This window comes from Hemicordylus capensis, chromosome 1, assembly GCF_027244095.1.
Source record: "Hemicordylus capensis ecotype Gifberg chromosome 1, rHemCap1.1.pri, whole genome shotgun sequence".
NCBI classification, from domain to species: domain Eukaryota; kingdom Metazoa; phylum Chordata; class Lepidosauria; order Squamata; family Cordylidae; genus Hemicordylus; species Hemicordylus capensis.
Window position 1 is genome coordinate 399,268,903 of NC_069657.1, and position 21,521 is coordinate 399,290,423.

General features: G+C 42.7%; 1 protein-coding gene across 3 annotated transcripts in view; it reads left to right on the forward strand.

Annotated features, from left to right (window-relative positions):
• GLP1R (glucagon like peptide 1 receptor) overlaps positions 1 to 21,521 on the forward strand; it is a 186,105-nt gene that overhangs the window by 21,413 nt on the left and 143,171 nt on the right. For all 3 annotated transcript variants that reach the window (XM_053305257.1, XM_053305263.1, XM_053305267.1), the window contains exons 2-3: positions 2,494 to 2,559; positions 13,198 to 13,257. In XM_053305257.1, coding sequence (XP_053161232.1) covers positions 2,494 to 2,559; positions 13,198 to 13,257 — 126 coding nt within the window. The remainder of the gene's footprint in view (positions 1 to 2,493; positions 2,560 to 13,197; positions 13,258 to 21,521) is intronic.

Below are 21,521 nucleotides of genomic sequence, written 5' to 3' on the forward strand. Positions count from 1 at the left end.
CTACAATGGAGGATGCAGTCGGAAAAAAGTTCCCTCAGGGCTTTGTGAATATGTTTTTGTTCACTTTTGGTTTCACTTTTTGATTCCTTTCCCTATCACTTGCATTTATATCCAGACTCATCCTCCTTGCTCAGATCTACTCCATTCCCCCACCCCCAATCTTCTATTCAGTCATTGTCCTCCTCTGGCCATATTCTGACATTATGCTGTATAGGTTTACAGATGGCTATACACATGTTTGTATGAATAACTGCACCTGGGTTCATTTTAAATGTGAACTTGGATACAGGCCCTTCAAATGCATGGTGCAGATAGGAAGTGTACTGCTGTACCTGCATTCAACATAACGTGACTTTGCCTGTGTACACTGTAGACTCATAAGAGTGTTGAACCTAACATATGAATGGGCCTAATGTGTCTGCACTTCTAGAGAGAGTGGGGGGCAAACACTGGAGTGTGTGTGTGTGTGTGTGTGTGTGTGCACGCGCGCACATGCATGTATGTGCGTGCATACTGCATGTAAATCACCTGCAGAATAGAATTGATCAGTTTTGTTATTTCTCATCCACATACACTGCTGTTCATAGAACATAATTAGACGTTATGGTTAACATTCATGATGCTATATTTGACATAGGTTCTGTTTTAAATATTTTAAAAATTAAAATCTGATTCAAATAACAATCCATTTTTAATTCTTTAAAATCTATTTTTATCAACCCTGTTTGCTGCTTTCTGAGGATTCTGACACTATGCTTCTCTGAGATGGAGATGCCCATTTATTTAAGGTTCACAAGTAGAAAATGGGAATTGTGGAACCACTAATTTAGAGCTGATTAAACTTTTTCTATTGTATTGTCTAACAAGCTCTGCCAAGTTTCATAATAGCATGGCTATTACTGTATGTGTTCTTCTATCCAATAGTACTCTGACAATGGTTGGAAAACAATGTAATCTGTAAACATCCAACTATCCACAAAATTCAGGAAAACTCAGCTGAAACCTAGACAGACGCTTGCTTCCGAACTCACATTTCCCCTCAGTACCTTTACCATCTTGGAACCTCTTCGACAAGTAAATCTGAAAACTAATTGGAGGGTGAGAAAAGCTGTGCATTGAAGAAATGTGCAACTGGTGATGCATAAAACACAGGAGTCTCTGGCCCCTGGGAGAGCCAAGAAAGTGTTTTGGGCTTGTGTGCCTTTCTCTCTAACCACAAACACATCCCCCCCCCCTTAAATCCTCTGGCTGTGGTCTACAAAACTACTCATGAAGTATAACCATTATACCCTACATGGCAGTAACTTCATGGAATAGAGGGCTAGAAAACTCTTCACCCTGAGATATTTTCAGATATAACTGACCTACTAACTGACTGAAAAGGTGTTTATATTCTGGTGAATATGCTATCACTCTTAAAATGCAGCCAAGGAGAAAGCTATTAGTGATGGTCATGAATTGATCATCCTCCACCCAGCTCTATGGACCTCCCACAGAAGCTGTTTAATTGGATGTTAACCTTGCACTACTCCTTGAGAACTAGGTATTTTCAGTGCTGACAAGTCTAATTATATGGGAGTTCTTCAGTTGTTCTTCTGACAGGATAGGAGTCTACAATGAGTCTGTGCATCAACAGCTGGTGTGCCTTTCTAGGTCATGCAACTTGATCCTGTGGAATTTTGTGGTACTGAAGTTCGCTTGAAACTCTGGAATTAAAATACTGCTTGAGGCTCAAAGGCCTGGTCACTTTCACCTTTCTTTCTGCTAATACCAGTGCTGCTTTTGATAGGTGGTTGTGTGGGTGTGATATACTGTTGTTGAAATCCTAAGATATAGTGCAGTATGAACCCTCAGCCACTGAGGAGTTTCTCACTCATTTACTTCTGGTGAATCTTCAGCGACTCAAAACTCTGAGAAATGGCAGCAAATGTAGTTTATGGCTGGTTCCCATTCTCCAGTGTCCATAGTCCATTCTACACCTCTAACATATCCAGGGGGTGTCTTCCTTGGAGAAAGGGTTTGTGTGTTCCTGCAGTCGAGCAGAAGACTAAGTACAGGAAATAAGGAATATTTCTTGAAGCTGGAGAATCGAAAGCAAAGACAAGGAAGAAATCTGGAACTGTGGCAAATGCAACATCCAACAAATTGGGATAGTTGTCACCTTAGTTTCTCTGGCATTTTATTGTGTGTGTGTGTGTGTGTGTGTGTGTGTGTATACACACACATATACACATACACAAATACAATATAAAATGCATAATATAAAAAACACAAATCTATATCTATATCTCTCCATATCCTTTTGGGGACAAGGAATCATCCTATCTATTTTCTATGTAAACCACTTTGAGAACTTGTGTTAAAAAGCCGTATATACATATTTGTAGTAGCAGAAGACTTGTGCACTATTTGTTCATAGCATGAACAATGATTTAAAATGGAGTACTCTATTCCAACAGAGTTTCTTATTAACCCCTTTTCCTTCTTCTGTAGGCACATAAATATCAACGCTGGGATTACTTGGTTGAAAAGTTGGAAAATACTGGAAGCAATGTTTCGGTAAGGCTCCCGTATTGCTCCTCTATTTCTCTCCAGGTTTTATCTTATGGCATTCTTATGAGAAAACAGTCTTTACAAGCAGAAGTTGTCCAGGAATATTGCAAAATTTGTTTTGCTTTTAGGAAGCCTCTGTAGAGAGGGTTTTCTTGTAAAGATATAGGTGGGGGCCTCATCGCTAGGACAAAACATAGGATTATGTGAAGAAAAGAGATGCAACATCCTGTAATAAGACTCGTATTTTGAAAAAGGGCAACTCCAGAGCATGCAAGTTAAGATTGTTCCTTGCATCTGGTAGCACTAGCATGTTAGTCCACCTAAACAAGACACCTCAAAAGGCAGCTGAGTTTTCAGGTGGATTAGGCAGACACAGATACTTGAAAGAGGTTGCTGGGGTGGATTTAAGGATGGGTTTTACTGTTGGATGAAGTATGTGGCCTGACTGCGTTCTGGTTTTGACACTGGTGTTCTTGTACTGTGGAATTAAAGTTCTTAAATGTCTTGTAAATTGAGGAGCCTTTCTGCAAAGTCAGCCTCCAGAACCAGAGTGTTAATGCGAGGGCTGGTTTCCCCAAACAGGCAAAATGGCTTCTGCTAGAGTAAACAAGTTGTGATTGCTGTAAAGAGCAAAATGCTGTGACTTGGTCCTGGGATGAGGATGGACTGGTGTGTGTTGTGGTGGGTGATTTTCATCAGTGTGCAGTGTAGGGCAAGTGGTAAACGATTTAGTTGTGGAAACAGCCTCCTGCTCAAACTGGCTGCTAAGGGATTCCAAAGCAAGGAGACAGGGAGCAAAAACCGCATCTGCTATTGTGCGAACTCTCCCTAAGTTGCACTTCAGTATTAATGCATTAAAACAGGAGTTCCTTTTGTGGAGCCAGTAGGCACTTTTGGAATTCTGAGAAGATGGCATGGCAGGAAAAGGACTTGCCTAGTGAGCAAGAGGTTGCTGGTTCAAATCCCCACTGGTATGTTTCCTAGAATATGGGAAACACCTATATCAGGCAGCAACAATATCGGAAGGTGCTGAAAGGCATCATTTCACACTGCGTGGGAGGAGGTAATGGTAAACCCCTCCTGCATTCTACCAAAGGGCTCTGTGGGCGCCAGGAGTCGACACCGACTCAATGGCACAACTTTACTTTAGTCAGGTACTGCCACAAAATGGTGACTGAGAAGGTGAAGCCAGTCAAAAACATATGTGCCACTGAGGGAGGCAGGATGCTAGATTAGATGGAACTTGGTCTGATCCAGCGAAGCTGTTATGTTCTTAAACTTAAAAATTACCTTGGATGAATTTAAAGGGGTGAGGGGCTTGTGGGCCTTTGAGGTTTAAGCACTACCTCCTCTTCACTAATTATCTCCTTCAAAATGTCATAGTTCTCATTAATACCAACTTGATATAAATTATGACTTCACCTAGAAGCGTTTCTGATCCAGAATGTATTAACAAATGTCAGTGTTTCTCAGAGGTTGAATAAGAATTATGAACAGCCATGCCAATAATACTAGCAGGCTTATTCTTGGGCTTTTCAAATGTTTCATGCTCCGGGGAATCAGGATGCGTTCAGTCACCTGTGCAGCCAGATTCTGCATGTTTACTCAAAAGTAAGCCTTGCCGGGTTCAGTGCATGTTTACTCAAAAGTATAAATGGTATTATAGCCATCATGCAGCATGAGCCTAAGAGTGTCACTCAGATACACTTAATTCAGTTCCAGACGGCTAGCCCTGTTTTGTGTAGCCCAGCTACAAAACTATTGAGTTTTTGTGGTACCTTAACAATAACAAAACTTAGGACAGAGGCTTCTTTTTTTCCTTTCTCCCCTGGCATGTGCAAGCTCTAGCCATTTCCCTGCCTTCCCTTTCCTGCCTTGTGTTGCTTGCTTTGGATCTCACATGATCTCTCCTGCCTATGCTGTCATCAGGATTTCTTACTCTTACAGGGAGGGGGGATTTATGGCACCCACTATCTCTGTTGTTGCCCTTGAAGCTCTGGCTTACTCTGGGCCCAGTGCCTCATGAGGGAGTCTAGAAAATATTTGGGCCTTGATGACAGTAAACACCTCTGTAGATGTCCTGCCAGCTACAACCACTGTACTGGGGTCCCTGCAACAAGCACTGTTTATCATTGGTGCCGTTGCATCTCTTCAGGCACCCACATCAAAATCTTCTATACAGTAGCTGCAAGGCTACTTTATTTTTATTTTTTGGAGTATTTGCAACTTAACATTGTGCTTAAACATAATCATGGGAGGGATGGTTTACAGGCTAATCAATATAGTGGATAAATAGGCAGTGGACCTTGGAACACTGTGACAGTGAGCTTCAAAGAGAGTTTCCCTGGGCCATAGTTAATTAAAAAGTAAAATAAGCAGCTTCCTTCTCCTGGAACGGTAGCTTTTGAGACACAATCATATTCCTCACTCGCAATCACTTACCATTAGGAGATGCAAGAGCCTTGAAATTATATACTAGGGATTATGTTTAATAGCTTTGTGATTATTCTTTTACTGCCTCATGTCCCCTGTTTAACTTAGACTTAACAATTAAATGTTGGTGTAGCTGAAATGCCTAAACCTCTGGAGAGGTCCGGTTACGGCTGCCTCTGGCTTGTTTGGTGGCGACCCAGGATGGATGCCCCAGAACTTTGGAATATGCACCCTGTTTAAATAAGAGCATCTCCTTCTCTATTTGTTTTCAGGAGGACTCTCCTGTTTTCACAGGCTTTTAATTAGAATTAATATTAATAATTTTAAAAACTTGTTTTAATAACTACTTCTATTGTTGTGTCATGTATTTTAATCTATAACTGCTAAATATTTTAAATTTTGCATACTGCCTAGAGATGCACATATTAGGTGGTAGAAAAATAGGATAAATAAATAATAATAAACAAACAGTAGTGGAAAGTGAGGGAATCTGCTATTTTGAGAAAAGGAGATAGAGCTAATTATTGTCACTGCACTGAAAATCTCTCATACCTTTGACTAAAAATGGAATGTTACTTTTTCCCATTTTGAGAATCTCTTCCCCTGATCTTCTTTTTTTTAAGCTGTTATGTTCACAGCAACAAAATTAAGTTCTCTCAGTCTATTCCAATATCTCTACCACTTCCAACAGGTGGGGATGCAGGTAGTCTTCCTTTAGTATATTATTACACATACTTCCCCAAATTGGGTAAGATGTTTCCGGGTGCAGCACTTCTCAGATTCTGGCTCCCTTTCTGGAAGAGATTTTTTATGAGGGGTGGGGTGTGCTGCTGTCCCTCGGGGGACCTTATTTTGGCTAAGGTTAGAAAACTGGCAGTTTACCAGAAAATCACAAGCTTAAAATCCAAATAAAAATATATTTGACCGAATACAAAGTAAAGAACAGAATGTGATAGAACACGCAGGGCATTCCCATGTCTCACAGAACACACAAGGTAGACACATGTCTGGGTGCTAATAATGTTGCTAGCAATGCTTTTCTGTTGTCTTCCAAGAGCCTCCTCATTTGTGTTTTGAGTCTCCAGGCTTGGAGATATCTCTCTTGACATGCTCTGAAACCTCACAGCATCGTGAGCTCTCAGTTTATGGCACATGGGGACACGTCCCTTAGTGACAGTGGGCCAGTCACCCCTAGATTTGATTCCTAACAATCAGATTGGAAAGGGAGCAAATCCGCACCCTCCCTATGCTGGGATACCCTAAGTAGAACTAAAATCAGGTTAACCCTCTGCCAAGACCACTCTGCACCCAGAGTGAATTGCCTCCCCATCCATTCTTTTTGTGAAGGATTGCAGCCAGCTAATGTGCCAGTTAGCTAAGCAGGAAAGAACACAGATAAGGCTTGCAGAGGTAAATCTCCCCCCCCCCTGCAAAAGAGATTGCGTCAATGATAAAGACCTAAGAGATGCACCCATCAAAAGTACTGATTGGATTATTGGACCTTCCATCCATGCAGACTTCTTCTCCTCATGTCTATGCACTCTGTTTTCGTGACAAAAGCCTTAGCATATCTTGGTAATTCCTATATTTTTAAATGAAGGAAGAGAGATCAGCAAAAATGGAAACCTTGCTAGTTCCATCCAAAACACCTATCCTACGACAGGTCAATTGGAATGTGCCCCCAGGATATGTTTTTTGGGGTATAAGAAGTCCCAACTCCATTATCCAATGTGTTCTTTGTATATCAGCTACCTTGGAGTTACCAGCAGCTTTGGGGGCAATTGACTGTCCACAGGCCACCATGCAAGGCTGTGTTCCGTTCTTCGTACCGTCCTCCAGATTGGCACTCCTGCCCAGCCTGATCTGCCTAATCTCCCTCGCTAACATAGGAAGCTGGTTCCACAGAGGAAGCACACTTGTGGATTATCTCTCTCAACTAATCCCTTCAACCTTTTTGCACCCACCTTTGTCCGAGCTATCCTGGAGGAATGAGGTCCCTCAGTGGTTCCAGGAACCTTGAGATCCCTTTGTCCAGGTCAGGTGATATGAGCGTTTGCCCCTCACTGGGCCCAATTCTATCTCTCTCCTCCTTTCTTAAATCCAACTGCCTTCTTCTCTAAAAAGCATCTTTCTCTTGCCCGCCTGTGAACTTATACAATTAGGACTTCATCAACTGAACGGAAAAGGGGCACTGTCTGAGAAAATCAACTGAAATTCCTTCCCCAATCAGGAAGTAAAAGCCTAGGGGAGAGCCCTCTGACTGCAGCTCACACAATCATGAGAGAGTGGTCTGTAGGAAATGACACTTTGTCTATCTCTTCAATACTCCATTGGTGTCCACCATTAAGGTCATTTATTTGTTCAAATAATGAACCAGGATAGACCATTTCTCCTAATGGACCATTATGAGGTCTCATAAGCCTACAGCTTTTGGGCAGACACGTGGGTTGGGGTCCTTTCCCCACTGCTAAGTGAGCAAAGAGGAACCTTTTTAAAGTGGTGATTATCTTTACTGAGCATGGGTAAAGCAGCTGGCCCTATCCATCCTCAGCACAGCGTCCCTCCAGTGGCTGTTGCAGGTGTCTGGTGATTTTTTTTTAGATTGTGGGCCCTTTGGGGACAGGGTGCCTATTCATTCTTTTATTTATTTATATCTATATAAACCTCTTTGGGAACTTTTGTTGAAAAGCGATATATAAATATTTGCCGTATTCATATGGGGGCTCTCTTTTTATTCTGGAAAGGAGTTGACCTCCCTCTCCACATAGGAAGGAGCAAACCTTACTTTCCACTTCGCTAATGAAAAATAGATCTAAAACCCTTCCAGCTTAGCTATTAGCATCTATCAAACTCTGATGGCTTCCCCATCTTCTACAAAAGTCTCCAGGAATCCCAGGTGAAGACCTGTATTCCCATATTTGGATACTGTTGGTACTTGGATTTATGTGTGTATAAACACACTTGTATTCACACACACTTAACACATTCATTTGCATAGTTACCTGTATAAACACAGATGCTTCCAAGGACTCAGTGTATCATGCATGTGCACATATAAATATTCATATGAATGTCAGTGCAGTAGTCAAAAGAATATAGTTGTATCTTCATTCACCATGTAGTGGAGAGAATGTGTATAAGTAATCTAAGAAGGCCATGTGTTGAGGTTTCCCTTATTGTTACATATGTGACTTTATCTCTAGTGAATGGATGTGCAAAATGTAATTCTTGTCACAATGTTATGAAAGTTTTGCCCTTGTTGACAATTGGGGGCTGATAATATATGTAACTCATTAAAATCAAAGTGCTGTGAAAGCTTGATTGTGACCTGTTTATGTACCTGTGCTTCACTATCCAGTAATTTTCTTGTGAAAGTTGTGTGACTTGGGAAATATTGAACAAATCACAAAAGCCCTGATGAGAAAAGCATTTGCTTGTTACAGTGACTGTCAAAGAAAATCTTCATCCATTTCAGCTTAACCACAGCAACTGATTTGTGATCTCCATACATCCAGATTTTAATGCTACAGAAATAATGCAGGCAATTTGTTGCATCTCAGCTGCATCTACTATAAAGTACAGATAAAGCACCAAAATGGAAGATGGCATCCTTTTTTGCATTCCTCAGTCAGTTTTAAATTGTGTTATGTCCTAAAGGCTTTAACTCCTGCCCGGGGCTTCATTCTTGCTTGTTTAACTCCCTTAACTTTCTACATTTGCTAGCAGATAGCATAAGCCTAGCAGATAGCCTATAAAGGATGCCCAAAACATAACAGACAAACTTTCATCTCTTTAATTTATCTCCCTTTAATGTTGCAGTATAGTACGGAGTGTAAAGCCCGCTCACTGCTCCTGACAAGTTCGCAAAGCTTCTCTAAGTCTATTGGGATGACAGGTGCACTCTGGCATTGTACTGAAACAGTGACATTCTCTTCTGAACACAAGTGTACTAAGCTACTAAGCTCCTGGCAAGAAAGGGTCAGATAAGGTGTGTGGGCGGGAAACTTGCTTTGCGTAACATTGCAATTTCTATTTGTTTGAGTTGGTGAGAACTGGAGTCCAAAAAGAGACCACAAAAGTAAATCATTGTTTTTTTAAAAAATAGAATACTACTTGTCATTTTGATTACCAATAACCAGAAATGTTTATACAAATGTTTGTAAGGTGGTGGTGATAACGCTTCTATCCAAAACAGAAACTGTGTGTCGCATTCCAAAGAACTGAAAGACTTGTTATGAAAAACCTAGCCATTAACACAGCATCTTCTGAAATAGTTAGACTGTTCTCACAAGCAGCCACGCCTGAGCTTGGCAGCCCTTGAGAATCACCGGGATCCACGCAGATCCTGACAGCTCCATGGTGTCAAGCCGGGCTCTTAGCTGAGGTTGAGGGCACAAATGTACCTATAATCCAGCTGCCAGGATCATGTGTGCCTAGAGCGCCCATCCCTTGGGGGAATACCCCAGTGCACTGCACACAATGCACTGTGGGATACTCGGATCATGAATCCCAGCCTCTGTTGATCCACACTGCCTGAAGCAGATATTCATCTGTGCTGCTCCAGGCAGCATGGGTCATGTGGGTGCTCAACTTACATGCTACAGTGGCTGAACATGATTGTCTGGGGAAGGTCGGTTGAACCCTGCCTTCCTGCCCGTGTGCGAGGTCATGGGAATAGCTCTAGTGATTGGGAGCCATAGTCAAGGCATTTTTAACTGACTGGTAAACAGTAGGGCTGTGTGATCATATTGGTCCAACAGGAGTATTAGACTGATATGACTACTGCCATGCATTTTAAGAAGGATTTCTAAGACGACAGGGAGCCCTGATAGGCAGAACCAAAACTAAAACCACTGACTTCCCTATTGGAAATCCTTCCACTTCTGATAGTAATATTGGAACTTTCTCTTCAGGCTGGCCCTGGGCTGGAATTTAAGGACTGCACCCCTAAAATTGAGGTGTGGAGGGCAAAGGGAACCCCTCAGAAAGCTCCCACAGAACCAGTGTATGTGTGTTTCCTGGGGGTTACCTTGCCCCCATACCCTAATTTTGGGGGTAGAGTCCTTAAAAATCAGGTCTGAAGTCAGCTTGGAGAGACTCGGTGCTATCCTGATAACAAGTGTGTTCAGAAGGCCGTTTGTTTGTTTGATTTATATACCACCCTTCCAAAGTGGCTCAGGGTGACTTACAATTAAAACAAACCACTAAAACAGTAAAGAGCTAAAATAAATTTAAAAACAATATAACAGTTAACCATTTAAAAACATTTTAAAACAATTAAACAATTACAGTGATTAAAAACCCTGAAATCGGGTTTTTAATTTTAAAATAAAGCAGATATTTATAGGCTTTCTCAGTAATTTTCTTCCGTATCATTGACATCAATTCAATATTTTTGCTGGTGCACAGTGAGAGAGAGGCCTATAAAGCTATTCTAGCTGTAGGATCATAATAAACTTCCATCAATGAAACTTCCAGTTCGGCTTGGATGAAGAACATATTGCTGTAACATACATATACATATACATATACATTTGGTCATGCAACGATGCATATTTAGTTTCATTTTTGTATTTCCCTTGTCTAAGGGGCATACTATGTCGCTCAGCAGCCATGTGTAAGGAAGCCCCAGTGTCCCTTTCCCCTTTGCACAGTCTGCATTGGAAGAGCATAACTCTTCACCTGTTAGTGACTTCTCCTTCAAGCTTCCTCCCAAAGGCAAGAGTTTACCTCTGTGGGGTTCCAGACTCATATCTCAGAGTTTGGAACACTGAAGTCTGGACCTGTTCCCTTGTGTTTTTCCTTTTGACAGGGAAAAATGGGTGGAAAAGAAAGATTAAGTACCTTTTTGAGGCTGCAGCCTCAGAAAATACTACCATTCCCAGGGGTATCCGTACTTTTTCCAGGATTCAAGGAAAACTAGGGGGGAGGCATTTCAAAGTACAAGCCAGAGAAGATGTTGTATACTTCCTCATTGCCAAGGACAAAGATACAAAAAAGTGGCTTCTCTCCTGCCTCCTGCTCAGTCCTGTCAATGCTTCTAGGAGTGGCGGTGGGTTGAGAGTTTGGCCCCTCCAAAGCAGTCCCAAGTCATTGCAGGGCTGCTTGCCACAGCTTGTAATGGATAACTGGTATCACTTGCACTGCCCAGGCCATAGACAGAAAGGCAAAATTTTTCACATCTGGAAGAAGTTGTTAAAGACTGGCTGTTGTCAGTTGCTGCTAGGCTGTTCTTTGTACTGCAGTGTCTCCTACAGTTCTTATAGTATTTTTTCTTTTTCTTTTGTTAGTCCCTTGGGAGCATTGCTAAGAAGTAAAATAAAAATATTAGAAGGATAATTTTCAGGGAACAGAGTGGATGACATCCTGACTAAATTACTCAGTGGAAGTTTTACAGAATTTTAAGTAGTCCTTTATAGTAACTCTTCAGTACTATTGAGTAACTTAATCTGAATGTCAGTCAGTAAGTGTTAGACTGAGTAAGGAAAGGGTGGGCTCACTTTGTGTGTCAGGGAGCTATAGAGGGAAGGGAATATGGCTAGCTAGGACTGATATTGATGTAAAGAGATTGGTCAGGGTTCTTCTCTATGCCAAAGGGTGGAAGGATGAAGCTCTTTGGAATTGCAGCGAGATGTGCCTGGCTTCTCATCATGTTGCCCTAAAAGGCAGAAACCGAGCAGCTCCTTGACCAACTGCTAGTTGCAGAACTCCCTTTGTGGGGTAGGGTGAGGGTTTGCTGGTGGACTATCAAGAGACAAGAATCCTCTTGCTTTCTAACTTGAATCCTTGGTTGTGTATGGACCATGATGCTCCACAATAATATTTTGCCTACCTGCTATTGTAAATAGTGGGTGGCCAGTGGGAAGGAAGTTCCTTGGGTATCAAGTTTTCAGTGTGTATTTTGAATACTGGAATGAGTGACTAGCCTACTGTGAAATAATAGAATGAAAGATACTTTTTAAAAATTAAATACTATTATGAATATGTAGTAGTTAGCAATACATGTGCAAATATGGTCATGCTTATCAGCTGGCTTGATACAATTGTTAAAAAGAACTAGCTTTAGGTACCCAGCATTGCTCGGGCTTATAATAACAGTTTATAGAAACTTAGAGGGGTGGTTGTCAGGGTTCCCAGGTACCCTGTGTTACTCATAGGGTCATAGGAAGTCACTTTGCAAAGTTTGGTCTCAACAGCTCAAAAGGTGTGTGCACGACTGCTCGGGTAGCTTACAACTTCTTGTTTTGCAACTGCATTCCTAATTATGTAAATTTCTCATTTCCAAATGAAAAAAATAGAGGCTGTTTTTATGAGCAGCCAAGAGAGGGCTAAGGCAGGCACGGCTGTTAAATGAGGCAGCAGGCCCGGCTGTTAAAGGAGTGAGCATTCTTTTAACCCTGTTTAACTGCCTGTGTGTCAGCACTGGCTAGTTTGAGCCAGTGCTGAGATCCTGAGGGGTGCTCGCCCATCACCGGGGGATACCCACCATGCACGACATGTCCCGGGCAGGGGAAAGGCTTCCCCATGGGGAGGGGGGGAAGGCAGCATTCTCTCATGGGCGGGGAAGCTACAGAAGCTTACCTCCCCCGCAGATGACCAGGTCCCAGTATCTGGGTGTGTGGATTGCATGCCTAGATGGCCATCTGCTGCCCCACCCCCACAACTCCACACTGCCTGGGGCAGCAGCATGGAATCTGCCCAGCCAGCTACTGGGACCCAGTCGTCTGTGATGGAGGTAAACTTCTGTAGCCTTCCCCCCCTCATGCGCCCTCCTGCCTGGGTCCCTGATTGTGAGAAAGCACCCAAACTGCTTTTCCAGAGAAAAATTTAGTTTTACCTTTTTTAAAGCAGTACAGTTCAAAGTATCAAAACCTCTGAAACTAGCGTATAACATGTTCCTGGTGACTGTGTGATAGCTCTCTCTGCTAATCTTATTGAAGAGATACAGAAGCTTCATTTCTAATTGTGCACCTGGAATCCTTGTTCATTTTCCTTCTGTTCCTTGGAAGGAGGGGGGGCTACTGTCTGTCATGGAGCTTCAGGTTCAAATGCTGTCTGCTTTTGCAGCACCTCTGAGCCTCTGTACTAGAACTCTTCATAAAGAACAAAAACAACTTTATTTCTTTCAACCTGCAGATATTAACAGGAGAGATGTTAGTTTTCTCTTTGCCCATTTGTTGTAGCTATCATTGAAAATTTTCTTTTCCCTAGGTTATCAAAGAGGCAGAGATGCAGGAATCGCCTAATCTACAGCTTACAACTTCATCTCAGGTGAGTGTCTTTATTTCATTTTTTTCATTTTGTTTTCAAGCAGTGTGTAATCTTTTCCCCTTCTTATTTTACCACTCAGCAGAAATGAATAGTACAAGCTGTAGCAATGGATAGAGCCAGTGTGGTGTAGTGGTTAGAGTGCTGGACTAGGATCAGGGAGACCCAAGTTCAAATTCCCATTCAGCCATGATACTAGCTGGGTGACTCTGGGCCTGTCACTTCTCTCTCAGCCTAACCTACTTCACAGGGTTGTTGTGAGGAGAAACCTAAGTATGGAGTACACCGCTCTGGGCTCCTTGGAGGAAGAGCGGAATATAAAATGTTGAAAATAAAATAAATATACCTGTTCTGCCAGTCAAGTTGTCTGATTACTTTAGCATAGTAGCTGGTTATGTATAATTTTCAGATGAGTAGCCATGTGAACCAGGGTTTTTAAATGACTGAAAAACTGTTTTAGATTGTTTTAAATGGTTGCCCTGATTTTCCAGGGTTTTTTTTAGCTGTTTGAATTGTTTAATTGGCTTCATTCTTTCTTTATAGTTAACTTGTTAACTATAAACTGTTAACTTGTTTTAATTTATCTTGTTGTAAACAGCCCTGAGCCATTTTGGAAGGGCGGTATATAAATTGAATAAATAAATTAATAATATTGACAACTACTACTCTGTTTCTGAAAAAGCATAAAAGGACCACATAGCACTTAAAAGACTAACAAATGTATTCCAGCACAAGCTGCTGTGGACTAGAGTCCACTTCATCAGATACATGAAATGTTCTACGAACTGTTCTCCACATAGACACAGGGACAGCTCAATGGGAGACTGCTGGAGTGCTGTTGTCTTGGACCGAGATCAGAGCTCATGAGTCTATGCTATGAACAGACACAAATTGTATTGGTTAAAATTGCCCTCGTTTAGAGCTGAAGTTGGCCTAATACAGACACTTGGACTGGTGATTCACGAAGAGTCTTCTATTGTGCTATTTCCCCTACTATGCATATAACGAATAATGGGCAAATCACTCTCATAAACTGGAGCTGGAATTCTTTTACAAGTTTTTGAAGAAACAAGGTGATTGGAACATTCAAATATAACATGAAGGTAGGTAGACCTTCTTAAAGGAAAAACATATAAAGCATATATCTGGGATAATCATGTTTAAGTCAGGGGTGCATGGACCACCTGTCTGTGCACTAGGCAGAGAAGGTGGCCAAGATTGTTTGGTTTTGTTTATCAATCAGATGGGTTAGTCTGACCTATTGGGATAAATTTTATGTTTTGCACATTTCTATACCACCCAACATAAAAATCTCTGTGCAGTTTACAATTTAAAACAAAATAATAAAAACATACACAACTAAACCAATTTAAAATATAGATTAAAAACTGAATGTAACTTATGTGTGCACACTTTTTTGGTAGCATGTGTGATTTGATTTGTGACATTATTTATGTATTATTTACTATTAAAACTTTTATACTACCCTTCCAAAAGGCTCAGGGTGGTTTACATTATAACACCATTAAAATTAGTTAATAATTAAAAGAAAAATTATAGAAGTATAAAACAATGATTAACAATTAAAAACATCATAAAACAGCAATTAATCAAAAATTTTTAAACAAATGTTAAAAAGCTGAGAGAGCCTGGTTGAAGAGATGTGTTTTTAGAAGTTTTTTTTTAAACTGCCAGAGATGGGGAGGATCGTATCCTAGCAGGGAGCGCATTCCACAATCCGGGGCAGCAGCCAAGAAGGTCCATCTCTGTGTAGCCACCAAACGAGTTAGCGGCAACTGGAGACGGACCTCCTCAAGTGACCTCAGCGGCCGGTGGGACTCATAGCGAAGAAGACGCTCTCTTAAATATCCAGGGCCTAAGCCATTTAGGGCTTCATAAGTTATAACAAGCAGTTTGTATTTTGCCCGGAAACCTATTGGCAGCCAGTGTAGCTCCATCAACAAAGGAGTAATGTGGTCTCTCTGAGATGACCCAGAGACCATCCTGGCTGCCACATTCTGAACCAACTGAAGTTTCTGGACTACGTACAAAGGCAGCCCCACACAGAGTGCATTACAGAAGTCAAGTCTGGAGGTTACCAACAAATGTACCACTGTTTTGAGGTCATTGATCTCAAGAAACGGGCACAACTGGCGTAACAGCCACTGAGAGAAAGCACCCCTGGCCAGTGCTTCAACCTGAGAAACCAAGGAGAGACGTTGATCCAGAAGTACGCCCAGACTGCGAACCTGTTCCTTCTGGGGAAGTGTGACCCCATCTAGAACAGGCAGATCAAAATCGTCTCTAGAGTTCTGACCTGCACAATAAGTACCTCCGTCTTATCTGGATTCAGCTTCAGTTTATTCTCCCTCACTCAGCCCATTACTGCTTCCAGGCAGGCATTTAGGGAGGATATGCCAACGCCTGAAGAGGCTGACATGGAGAAGTAGATCTGGGTGTCATCAGCATACTGGTAACACCCTACTCCAAATCCCCTGATGATCTCTCCCATTGGTTTCATGTAGACGTTAAAAAGCATTGGAGAAAGTATGGAGCCTTGAGGGACACCATACTTAAGCTCAGATTTTGAAGAGCAACAGTACCCAATCGACACCATCTGGAATCTGTCTGAGAAGTAGGAATGGAACCACTGTAAAACAGTGCCTCCCACCCCCAACACTCTGACGTTCCAGAAGGATACTATGGTCGATAGTATCGAAAGCCGCCGAGAGATCCAAGAGGACCAACAGAGTCACACTTCCTCTGTCCATTGCCAATTGGAGATCATCCATCAGGCTACCAAGGCAGTCTCCACCCTATAGCCCGCCCGAAAACCAGTTTGAAATGGGTCTAGATAATCAGTTTCCTGCAAGACCGCCTGGAGCTGAGAGGCCACCACCCTCTCAATTACCTTGCCCAGCCATGGGAGATTGGAAACTGGCCTATAATTGCCTAACTCTGAGGGATCTAATGCAGGCTTCTTTAGAAGAGGTCTAATGACTGCTTCCTTAAGACAAGGAGGCATCCTGCCCTCCTCAGAGAAGCATTTATTATTTCTACCAGGCCGCCTACAACAGCCTCCCTGCTAGATAGAACAAGCCATGTTGGACAAGGGTCAAGCGAACAAATGGTAGGCCTCACCGCTCCAAGCAGCTTGTCCACATCATCAGGAGTCACAAACTGAAATTGATCCAGTTGAATCGTATAAGAGGAGTTGTCGGACACCTCCAGTTCAGACATCAATTTAATTGTGGAGTCTCCATCTAAGTCAGCCTGAATCCAAGAGATTATGTCTGCAAAAAATTCATTAAACACACCACAGCAGGTAACTGATGCTTCCAAATTCTGGTTCAAGGGAAAGGGGACAGATACTAGTCCCCTCACAACCCTGAACAACTCTGCCGGACGTGAACTCACAGAGGCAATATGGGCAGAAAAGAATTGCTTCTTTGCCGCACGTATCGCCTGAGCATAGATCTTTAAATGTGCTTCATGTCGTAATCTGTCGGATTTGAGTTGAGTCTTTCTCCACTTGCGCTCCAGTCACCTACCTTGCCCCTTTAGCCCCCGTAGATCTTCCGTATACCAAGGGGCCAATTTTGAAGCAATTTAGAGGGGACACTTAGGAGCAATCATGTCTACTGCCCTGGTGAGGAAGTCATTCCAATTCTCAACCAGGGCATCACAGAGCCAACACTGGATCCCTTTAAGGCTTTTTGGAATCCTACTGGATCCAGTAACCTCTTCGGGAGGACCATTCTAATAGGCCCCTTGCCCCTGCGGAGGTGGCAAGCGGTTGTAAGTCCAACCTTAACCAGATGGTGGTCCGTCCATGACAATGGGGAGATTGTAGGAGTCCCCACGCTCGGAACACCACCCTGATCAGAGTAAAAGACCAAATCAAGTGTGTGACCTGCAATATGCCTCGATCCAGAGACCGCTTGGGATAGGCCCATAGTTGTCATGGTCGCTATGAACTCCTGAGCTGCCCCAGACAAATTGGTCTCAAAACGAACATTGATGTCCCCCAGCACCAAAAGTCTGGGAGACTCCAACGCGAGTTCTGCAACCAAGTCTGTGAGCTCAGTAAGGGATTCCATTGGGCAGCGGGGCGATCGGTACACCAACATTAGTCCCAATCTATCCCTGGTCCCCAATCTCAAGTACACACATTCAATATGGTCCGATACCCTAACAGGGACCCTGGTAAGGAAGATATTATCCTTATAGACCACAGCCACTCCACCTCCCCGCCCACATCCCCTCACCCGCTCCTCTACAGAATATCCTGGAAGAAGAAGCTGGGACCAGAATGGGCCACTATCCTCCTCCAACCAAGTCTCGGTAATACACACCAGGTCGGCCCCTTCATCCATGATCAAATCATGGATGAGCTCAGGTTTATTTTGGACCGACCTGGCATTACAGAGGAGCAAGGTAAGGTTATGTGGGTTGTTTGCAGTGCTCCCCGAGGTCAAAGAGCTGGAACACAGCTGGAAGGGGAGACCGCTATTAGGTTTCTGACTACCCTTCCCCTGGATCAACCTGCTGACCTGCCAAAGTTACTTCTTCTATTCCCCACCACCACCGGAATAGCTGCCCCACATTCAACGAAAGCGCTCCCTGCATCCCCATCTCCAGACAAACACACACGCATTGCAACTTCAGCCCAACTTCAGCACGACTTAAAGATGATTAAACAGAAGCCCCACTATTGAATGCCTCCCTATATACAAATAGTTGGACAGAATGTCCAGCCCTCACCCTCGTTGCTCCCCCAAAGGGGCGACCCCCTTTGGTGTCGCCTCTTCAGTGGCAACCCTGCCACCACAGGCAGTCTTCCTGTATAGGCTGATCAGCAAGCTCAGCAGGTGGAACCAGGAAAAACTGCCCAGTCACCCTTGCAGCCCCAGTCCTGCAAAGCCTCTCCACAAGCAGTCCTAGGGGGAGGCAGATGGCAACCGGGGGGCAGAAGAGAAGAGGCAGGCAAAAGATTAGGGATCTTTTGTGTTAATTATATTTATATATCTTTTTTAAACATGATTTTAAAAAACATGCAGTTGTGCATACAATTATGAAAAGTTCTGAGCTCAGGCTCCAAGACTCAATCTCATCAGAGTGCACCACTGCCAGTGCTGTCCCAGTGCTCCCATTGGAGCAGAGCCCCATTCAGAGTCTTCATGCTACTGTCTCTCCTTTGTGCCCTAATGCCCTTCAAATTCCACCTGGATAGAAATTTGGTCCCAGGCTTGTTTCTCCACTAGCATAACTTGTGGGGTGGGTGGGGGCAGCAGTGCCTTTGGTGGCAACAGCTACAGAGCAACCTTCTTGCTCGTTTGCCAAGTGCCAAACTTCCCTGGGAAGTATATCTATGTCTAGTGGTATCTGCATATATTTATATGCATCCTCCCTTGGAGAAAGCAAGATCCCTCTCAGCAGGTTAATACCTTTTCCAGCATGGCCCTTCACAAGCTGGAGCCTCATATCTGTTTCTATGTGTATATGGAGACATCTTTGTGGAGGTGGAAAATAGACCCATTGTTAATATTGGAAGGGGAGGGGTTTAAGAATTCCAAACTGTATAGCTGCCTTAGCCAATTAAAACAAACCTAAGGGTGCAGATAACACCAATATTTCAAAATAAATTAAGCACAAGGAAAATACTACTCCCAAGTTTTTTTTTTTAATATCTCCAGGCTAAGGCATGGGAACAAATATTCTGATGCCTCCTATATAGATATATAAAATAAAAGATTTGGTAGATCTAAAGTGGATCTAGCAAAGTTTAGATATTATCAACTTCCATGGGGGTGACTTTGCAGCAAAAACAGTCTTGTAGCACTTCTAAAGAATAACACATTTATTTCTGCATAAGCTTTTCATGGATTACAGTCCACTTCTTCAGATGCATGAAATGGTTGGTGTAAGTGTGCACACACATGGACTGCGAAAAGGGTGAATCCTACAAAGGTGGGGGACTCAAGGGCTATGGAATGGAAGAGATAAGTACACTGGCCATCATTATGTAATTTTAAAATGTAAGGGATAAGTATAGTCGCTCTTCACAACAGGATTAATAGTAGCAGTATTCCTGGCTTCTCTAACTAAATTATTGGAAGAGAACCAATGGTTTCCATTAGTCCGAACTAATTGAGCTAGATCTGTGGACAATGGGATGAAATGGCTGTGGCATGAGAAGACTACAGTGGGTGACTCTTACATTGAGGCTAAATGCATGAAATGAGCATAAAGATTTACATCAGCAGTAATAGGTGATAATATAGTCCTTCTGGCTCAGATATTGGGAGAAGTTGTATGTTTTGTACAATATAGTTTTGCCACACAGCTGTTTCTTGCCAAGTTTTATATTTTTCTAATATACTGTCTGATTTCCTAGTCTAGTCTTTTCTTCTTCTTCTTACCTAATCCCTCCTGTGGATCTGGCTTGTGGACTTAGACTTTTAACTTTGCTCTTTTTTCAGGTCGCTAAGTCTGGTATCTACCCTTTAGTTCTCAGTGATCTTGAAACATAGGTTAACACTTGCATATTGAAGACTTGGCAAAGTATGGTAGCAGCCACTTTACAGAAATACTTCTGTCTCTGTCATATGAAGTCAGATTACTTTTTGCTGTCTAATCCAAAGGCGGTCGTCCTTCTCCCTTGCACCTAGGGGACTTTGCTCTTCTGGGGCTGATTTGATAGCAACTGAAGATGGAGGCTGTGCTGTGACATGACATGTTCATAATTTTCAAGCATGGCTGTGACTTCATAGGCTTTTTGGGGACCGATGTGCAGGTGTGGTGGCATGTTCTCTTCTTCTGTCATCTTGGTTGCCATGTAAGAGCAGCTCTTCTCAGCTGCTGTCAGTCAGATTTAAAATGTATCCTAATTATCTCTCTGAAGCAGGGTCTCTATCTTGACGCATTGTAGGTCTTGTTATGCATAAAGCAGTGTTGTTGGTAGTTTAATATACTGCTTTGCAACACAAAAGGTCTCAAAATCATTTACCTAGGAAAAAATGAAGTAGAATCCTGTACCAAAAGAGCTCAGTCTTAAAAGAAATGTAAGGTAAATGCCAGCAACAACCATTGGAGGTATGCTGTGCTGGAGTTGGATAAGGACTGCTACACTCCCCTGCTAAATATGAGTCACTATTTTAAAAGTGGCCTCTTTGGTCAGGGTAATGTACAAGCACCCTTGATGTTCAGGGATGGCCAGCCATCTTCTCCAGCTGTTGTTGGATTACAACTCCTATCATGCCTATGGAGAAGACTTGATTAGCGGCCCTTCGCCTCCCTTGTCACCAAGTGACAAGATCATGTTCAGAACATACCGAATCTAATCAGGACCCAACACCTTGTCCATTAAAACTGTCTCATTCTGGAAGATGGACAACTTAATTGCATTTCCAATATCATGGTGGCATTTTTTAAATCTTCCCACCCAAACTCCTTGATCTTTCCAGAGATGACAGACATTGCGGCAACTGGTTAATAAAGAAGCCTCAGCCTCCCACTGAATAGACAAGTGACAGCCATCCCACCTAGTTTAAACTTGATTGGAGGAGAGTGGCATCAGCCTTTCCCCTTCCCCAGCATGGGTAGCTTGAAAATGGAGCCTTGAATGAATGACAGTTGTTGGCTTTTTTCTATCTCTAAAGCTGGACAAAGTTCTGGATTAGATTCTGTTTAGAAGTACTCTCCTAGATTGTTAATCGGGTGTTAGGAGATGTAAAAAAATTTTCCTGCTGGTACTCTTTCCTCTATCAGCTCTGATCTTCCTTCGTTCTACTTATATATGGTTTTACTGAGCTGGGTATTTGTGCTTTGAACACTCAGACAGGGCTCCGTCTTCCACATACCTGCCAACTGGACACTTTACCTGATTAGAAAAAGGGATGGGGGGAATTTAGTAAGGTCTTGCTCTGTGAAGACAGTAATCTGGAAGGGGACAATAAACCCCAAACCTGAATACAAAGAGGTGCAGCTCCTCCTTGCTGTTCCTCAGGCTGGGATAACTGAAAGAGGTGGTGGCTGTGACCTAGGAAGACTTTAGGATTTTGGCGGGGGGTGGGGGCTCTAAAAAGCATGAGGGCTGACCAGTGTTCCATCTAATTTTTTTCATAAGTAAGTGGACTGAGTTTTGTTCTGCACGGCAATATCAAGACAGTGTGTGTGTATGTGCATTATGTACCACTATAGATACAACACACACATCCTTAATGCAGAAGGGAAAATGTGTATTTACAATTCTGTTTATACAATTG